At 42.4% G+C, this 8041-nt stretch overlaps 1 protein-coding gene across 1 annotated transcript in view; it reads left to right on the top strand.

The window, feature by feature from the left end:
• Positions 1-1072: 1072 nt before the first annotated feature.
• The window catches only part of RFT1 (RFT1 homolog), a 64744-nt gene continuing 57775 nt past the window's right edge, over positions 1073-8041 (top strand). The window contains exons 1-3 of the mRNA XM_018574164.1: positions 1073-1244; positions 4491-4569; positions 7497-7547. Coding sequence (XP_018429666.1) covers positions 1209-1244; positions 4491-4569; positions 7497-7547 — 166 coding nt within the window. The 5' untranslated portion in view covers positions 1073-1208. The remainder of the gene's footprint in view (positions 1245-4490; positions 4570-7496; positions 7548-8041) is intronic.

The following is an 8041-nucleotide window of genomic DNA, read 5'->3' as shown; positions in this document are numbered from 1 at the left end:
GGGGGGATTTATTAAGCAATTATGTATTGTCTGCACTGTATTAGCAGTATATACTCTATATAGAGTATATACTGCTAATACAGTGCAGACAATACATTTACAATTATACTAACATGAATGGATTAAATGATCTGTATGTAGCCCTGTACTAGGGATCATTTAACCCATTCATGTTAGCAGAGGATCATTGTAAATGTATTGTTGCAGGCACTCTATATGTACATGTACTATATACTACATATAGAATGCACTGAACAATAGATTTACAATTATCCTCTGCTAATATGAATGGGTTAAATGATCCATAGTACATGATATGTAGCCCTGTACCCCCTCTCCACTTACAGAGCTAGGTTATTGTTTTTCTTTTAAATAAATATTCATGTAATTTTATTGGTATCTATCTTCATTTTGTACATTTACCAGTAGCTGCCTCATTTACCACCCTCGGCTTATACTCGAGTCAATATTTTTTCCCAGTTTTTTGTGGTAAAATTAGGTACTTCGGCTTATATTCGGGACGGCTTATACTCGAGTATATACGGTAATTGTGCTCTAGTGTGAATAGAGCCTCCAGGCAATACACCAGCCAGATTCGGGCACACACCACGGGTGTCCCGATCCTCCACACAGGCAGTCCATCTTCTGGTTCCTGGATCCACATGTAAGTGTCAATATAGTGATTTTCTGCCATGTCTTGTCTAGTTAGCTAGTGCTCCGTTGTTTTTGCGCCCTTTGTGTTCCTTTGTGGATCTGCATTTACAGATTAGCCTTCCCCATCCGAGAGCGCTGTTTATGTTCTTTTGTTTTTTTGTGAATCTTTTGTGGCAATACTTTTTTACTCCTTACTTTTTTGTAATTACCTTAAGGCAGGTGATGTTAGGACCCCTAATCTCCATACTTGTTCTGAGTTGCTGAGTTAAAAATAGTAATGCCACTTGTGTATCCTAACAGCCAAGAAGCTAGAATTTTCAGGAGATTTCAGCAATGGCAGCCTCTATAATCCCTTATTGTTGATTTAGTTGCATCTGTACTAATTGTTTATTACCTTACAAGTCTGGTGCTGTAATCAGGACCTGCTTTCTCTGAAAAGTTATTTTATGTTGTAGATCCTGTACTCCAGTTTGCTGGCTTTGTGTTACATATTGTACTTTGCTAAGTTCCTGGGCTCTAAGGAGGCAGAAAAAAAATCATTCCCTTTGCACAGTATGAAGGAATTCTTACCTAGATACTGTGCATCTCAGGTGAGTACACATGGAATGACACAGTACTGTTGAGTTATACCTTTTGTTTACTTTTTCAGCAAAACAAAACTTGAAGACCCCACTCGTGTGGCCTGTTGTAGAGCTATGTATTAGGTATTTTCAGAGTGACACTAAAACATAATTTAAAAATCGTTTTGAATAGTTTTCCAAGGCGGGAGATGTGTATTGGCTAAACCAGGCAATTATTATGTCCTACAATACGTGATCCCCTTTTTGGGGACCTGTTCGTTTCCTTCCTCGGTCTTTATACAATGGTCCTGAAAACGGGTGTTTTTATTAAGTTAGCCAATAAAGGGTATCATTTAAACTTTCCATATCTAAATAATACAATAAAGCTTTTTTTCACATGAAAAACCTGACTAAAGAGAGCTGGAAGATCCAGCATAAGGTATCTGGATCATACTGAAGAGGGCACCATAAGAGTGGGACTTAAAGCCCATTTCCACCTTTGTAAGTGATTTGTATTTTTTTGTGGTAATGTAGAGGTGTAGGGGTGATGTACATGTGTGTGCATTGTCATGAGTCACAGTGCTGTTTTTCATACTTTATTTAATGGACTCTTTCACAGGCCAGAATCCTAGAAATTAAAAATTTCATATACAGGATCTTCAATCCATCTCTACTGAGGGTAGGGTTGTTATGTGTAAACTGCAATCAGCTGATTCCTCTCTGCTCTGCTGAGCTCACGCTGCTAATGAACAACCACACACTCCGCTCTATAGGAGACTAAAGCTGGCCATACACCTTACAATTATCTGCAGATTTTCTGTGGTCAGATGGAAAAGGTGCAACAGATTCCTCCATCTATGCTAAACTGTGTGGATGGAGTAATCTCCACCTGGGCCAATCTGTTGCACTTTTTCCATCTGACCACAGAAAATCTGCAGATAATTGTAAGGTGTATGGGCACCTTAAGAGAGCAGAGAGGAGAACTCCTTCATATGAGTCATCATCACATCTCCCGCCTTCACGATCACGCTCGGCCTTAGTTCTGTGACAGCGGCTCTATCCTCAACACCCATCCCCCCCGCGGCTGAAATGGATTCTTTCACTTCTCCTCGGATCCCCCGCTGCCTCTGCAGAGGAGAAGCTGAGCCCCCGTGTGCGTGGCCGAGCGGCAGAGGATCGGTGCATATCAGTGATAGTAACCAATCCACTGTGCAGGACAAACACTGGAGCGATCAGCTCTGCAGAATGAAAAGGATGCGATTTACATGACTTCCTGTTCATTCATGAGTTTCTCAATGGGGAGAAGCACTCTGTACAGAAGCTCCTCCCCATTCAGGAACTGGATATCGAAGCTCCACCAAGAGTTTAAAAAAATTAAATAGTAAAAAATCCTTGAGGCAGGGCGCTGGCTGACATCACACGCCTGTTGGGGGCACATGTTTTTCCCCCTTGCCTCGGGCACAAAAGGAGCTGGCTACGGCCATGCTCCCGTGGTGTTAGTGCGGCTGCGGGATGAATGTGTCAGATGCTGCAGATGGAAAGGGACAGGACACCTCTCCCCATGTGCAACGTCGGCCAAACGAGCACCACGGGAGGGCAGGACGCTGGGGCCTCTAGGACGCACTGGAATGTAAGCTGGCCGACTCCCTGCGTTCAGGGGCGGGAGGGGGTGTGGGGTTGTATTGAAGTCAATGGCATCGCAGCCATGCCCCCCGTCCACAGTGCGATCACCCGCACCCGGATTGCAGGCACATTAGTGCCTGCATTCCGGTCCACGGGGAATGCGATCTGCAAAAATAGTGCTTGCAGCAGTTTTGTGGATCGCACTGGACTGGAACGCAAGCACTAATGTGCCTGGGTTCCGGGTGCATGCGATCGCACTGTGGCCGAGGGTGTGCCAGCGGTGCCTGGCTGTGGTGCCATTGACTTCAATGCATCGCCACGCCCCCTCCCGCCCCTGAATGCAGGTGTTTTTTCGTTGGTAGATCTTATTGAGCTTGTCATTAGAAAAGTAGATCTCCAGACAAAAATTGTGGCCACGCCTGCTCTAGATCTTCTTTCTGTCACTGACTCTCCCTCAGATCTCTCCCTCTCTAGGGCCAGATTTACTCTCTCTGCTGCCCCAACTCCAGATTCCTCAATGTGCCCCCCTTCCCCCCACCACTCTTGATATTCTATACAAATTGTCCAGGGGACCGTGCAAAGTGACCAGGAGATTTTTTATTTTACCTGTGACTACTGTTGGAGGATTGTTGTGATTGCTAAAGAAATCCTTTATATTTTGTTCTGAGCGATTACTGAAGACAAAATATAACCGATTTATTTAGCAGTCGCTTACAACAATCCTCCAAATGTAGTCACAGGTAAAATTTAAAAAATCTCCCGGTCACTCTGCACTGCCCAGGGGCTGGTACCACTATGAATATTAATGAATGCACGTGCACGAGAAAAGCAAAGCATTGTGGGAAAAGGAGTCTTTCCACTCCCTACACTGTAGTTTCCACTGTACACAGCAGTCTGATGGCCATTTCAAAAAAACATGTGGAGCCTGAGAGGACAACTAAAAAAAAGTACGTTTTTGAGTTAATATCCAGGATCTGCATATGCTGGCATCATCTACACACCGCGTACATTGCTGGCATATGTTTTTTTTTAACCCCTTCGTGACTGACGACGTACAGTGTACGTCGCCAGCATCGGGGCTGTTTAAACAGACTCCCGGTGACTTTTGCCGCCGGGACTCTGTTTAAACTTGTAGAGCCGACTGTCGGCTTTACAACAGAAGCGATCCTGGCGACTTACCTGTCGCCAGATTGCTTCTGCGTCCCTGAAGAAGGGGCCGTAAAACTGTAGAAAGGCATCATGGCACTGTTTTTTATATTTCATTAAAAAAATGGGTATTTTGTTGTGTTTTGGGGCATTTAATTAAATTTTTCACTAAATATTGGGGTTTAATAAGGAGTTGCGCTAATATTGCGCAACATAAAAATTTGCAATTACCACCATTTTATTCTATAGGGTCTTGGCATTCAGAAAATATATAATGTTGGGGGGGTTTTAAGTAATTTTCAGGCCTAAAATGTGGAATATAACATGGGTGCAAAAAATGAAAAAAAGGCCTCAGTCATGAAGGGGTTAAATGCCCCGCAAAGGAAGAAATGTCTTTTAAGTGCCTACAGAAAATATTTGTAGACACTTCTATGAATGTGGCCACACATTGAAGGAAATAAGGTAAAGAAATGGCTGGTTTTGATTTTATTTATATTTTTCAAACAGGACTTCATAGACGGGAAACAGGCATGGCTAGCCTGGAGTTTCTTCAAGCAATCTTTTTTAAAGCAGATTCTAACAGAAGGTGAGTCGTTTGGATACAGTATCATAATCATTTTGGTAATTTTTGTCAGTAGATGTGCAAGCCTTCCCAGTAGGATAAAGTAAACGTTTACTCCATTTTAAGCTTTAAAGAATAGACGTCAGCTTAAAAGTAGGGATGCACCGATACCACTTTTTTAAGACCGAGTACCGATACTTTTGATCAAGTACTCGCAGATACCAATTACTGATACTTTTTCTTAAAGGGACAGGTCACATTTTTTCTAAAGCAATACAAACTAATGCTTTAAGGTCACTTTCTTAATAATATGATTCATGAGATGACGAGGGAGCATGACGCCAATCAGAATGCCGGGCGCTGCATCATTACACGGCGCCCGGCTTCCGGATTTGCTAGCTTCCTGACCAATCGGGAAGCCGTGCAGCGCGTCATTGCACGCTACCCGGCTTCCTGATTGGCCGGGAAGTCGGCTTCATGCTCTCTCATCACAAGTGGTGTAATGATGTGCTGCCCGGCTTTCTGATACAGGAAGTACTCGTGCTAGGTATCGGAGCATTTGGGCGAGTACGAGTACTCACCCAAATACTCTGTATGGATACCGATACTAGTATCCCTACTTAAAAGTATACACCAATGAATGCCAGCTGTTACCTTTTGTTAGCCATAAAAGGCTCTCCTGTGCCCTTTTTTGATTTACTGTATTTTGCGCTCCATAAGGCGCACCGGGCCATAGGACGCAGGTTCTGTCACAGGTTCTGTGACAGAAGCTGGCGTTAGTGACCGCTGAGACAGGTGGCACTATGATTACAGCGCCACGGTCTGTGACCACACAGAGCAGATGAAGAATGGATGTTCTTCGTCTGCTCTACGGGCTCTATGGTGAGCTCCTATGCCGTGGTCACGGGTCCCCCAGAGGAGCGGGGGACCCCGAAAACCATGGCGGGGGTGGGGCCCCAGACTCGCCTGCCGCCGCTCCGGTTTTAATACAAGTGATCTGATTAGATCACTTGTATTAAACGAGCAGCGGCTCCCACTGTACATTTAGCTCTGCTTTAGCAGGGCTAAATGTACAAAAAACTACTCGCCCGGCACCCGAAACTGCATGTTCCGGGAGTCGGGCAATAGGGATTCGCTCCATAAGACGCACACATTTTCCCTTCGCCTTTTGGGGGGGCAAAAGTGCGTCTTATGCAAAAAACAAAGTATGTGATCGGTGATGAATTGAAGAGTGAGTCTAGGATCCATCCATTTCCTTTGGGGTCCCCTTGTTCTGTTTATCTATATATTGGTATATATTAGAAAACATAAAAAATACATCAGGGACATGATTGATTTTAAAAATGGGAAAATATATAGATGGCAAACCACAGAAGATGAATGTATTGATAGTTGTAATACGAGCACCAAAGACCCGGATGATAAAGAGGATAATATTAATTATGATGATTTACATTGGAAGCCAATCAAAAAGAGAAAGAGGGATAGAGAAGGAGGGATAGAATCCATTCCCAAAACAGTGAAAGAAAACCCTATGCCTAGATTAGAGCTCTCACAGAGATTCCACCCCCTATTACAGGAGGATAGAGGGGGAATTGAATATGAGGATGCTCTTAACCAAGTAAATGATCGAGAACATAAAAATACTAACCACCATTTTTTAGGAGAAGCCCAAAAACATCATTTTTTAGGGGAGGCTCAAAAACACCCCACCCCAAGACGAATTCCCAAAAGACCTTTCACAGGACACCCCTCCGCCGTTGGGGAGGACCCCAGATGAGAAACACAGTGGGTCAAAATACGAATTACGGACTAGTGCGCACCCCAAAGGGGACAGTTTGGAGACATTGATACACGCTGGTGTGGGGATAAGTTATTTAGTAATCTACCATCTTGAAACAAGTGTTGAAGATTTCACTGGACTCACTCTTCAATTCATCACCGATCACATACTTTGTTTTTTGCATAAGAAATGAATCACCAGTTGGGATTGTTTTAAAGTTGTATTGTCCATGGGCAACATAACCGTGCACAAAATTTTAGGTATTATTTTATGCAGTTTTTCTTTTCACCAGGAGGATATAAGAGTATAACAATTGTTTATGTTGTGGCATTTCACAAATATATTTTTCACCGCCATTGGAACACAATAGATTATTTTGTCACCATATATATTAAATTTGTATATTCACTTTATAGAATTCCCTACCCCTTAGGATCAATTAACATTGTTTGTAACTAATTTTTATATACCCGAAGAGGGGATTACACTTTATTCACTTTAATAGCGCTGCACACTCAGAATTTTTTCATTAAGTTATTCAACTACCAGCCCATGTTCAGTTAGAATACCCTCACTGGCCACCACGGCAATCTGTATGGTGAAATTGTAATGGACACAATTTAGTCATGAAGCCCGGGAACGTAATGCCCTGGTAACAAAAGGAAACTAAATCACATAGGAGCTAATAAAGTTGATAGCATCTTGCAGTGTTTGCTGCTAATCAGGATATTTAGTTTAAAGGCATAAAATAGAAACTTGGCTTAGTTTATCCCATGTTCAAGTAAAAATAAAAGCCCTTTGAAAATTAATTTTGTTATTTCTAGCTTGTAGAATTCACTAGTGGTAACTCAGTGCTCTGGTAAGGTAATTTCCTGTCTTGTTCATATGTCTTCAAGGGAGTAAACACAAGGCTGGTGGATTGTGTCCTTATTCGCATACACTATATATGTGGCCAAGTCATTGCAAGCAAACTGGGTCACAGTAAAGGGGCTGGGAGATGGAACACATTGAACATTTTGATGATGATTAGCTAACTAGGGCTGTAACTAAATTGACTCACCATGGCAAAAAATGGTTGTGAATTTCATGGACAAGAGATACCTGCTTTTTCCCTTCATGGGAGCACCTGACAACTAGACTTTTATTTGTGTCCTTTACTTCCATTTAGGTGAACGTTATGTAATGACATTTCTGAATGTCCTGTCATTTGGTGATCAGGGTAAGTTTTTACTACACATCTGCTGTTTATTGCTTGAGATCTTTGTCTTTAAAGCCAATTTCCACTATTGTAAGTGATTAGCATTTATTATAGTAATGTGTAGAGGGGCAGTGATGTATATGTGTGTACATTTTCATGACTTACATTGCTGGCTTTCTTATTTTTGTGATGGGACTTTAAGTAGGCCTGAGTCCTTCAAATTGAAAATTTTCTCCACAGGAAACTTTGGGGTACCTCTATGAATACTAATGAATAGAGGGAGAGAGTGTTAAATTAAAACACTTGCAAAGCACAGAGGCGACCATTTTAAAAGGAGCCATGAGGAGATGAAGAAGACAAAAAAAAGTAAGTTTCTGTGTATTCTGTATACAGCAACTACATATGCCTACTTCGTGTGTACTCAAGTGTAAATTGCTGGCATATGTTTTTTTTTAAACCCTCCACAAAGGTGGAAATGGGCTTTAATTGTGTGTGTGCCTCCCCACCCCCCCCTC

Source organism: Nanorana parkeri, unplaced genomic scaffold (assembly GCF_000935625.1).
Source record: "Nanorana parkeri isolate BGI_ZX_2015 unplaced genomic scaffold, ASM93562v1 scaffold2784, whole genome shotgun sequence".
Taxonomy (NCBI): Eukaryota; Metazoa; Chordata; class Amphibia; order Anura; family Dicroglossidae; genus Nanorana; species Nanorana parkeri.
Note: the sequence above shows the minus strand (reverse complement) of the source record. Positions and strands in the feature narration are given on the sequence as shown.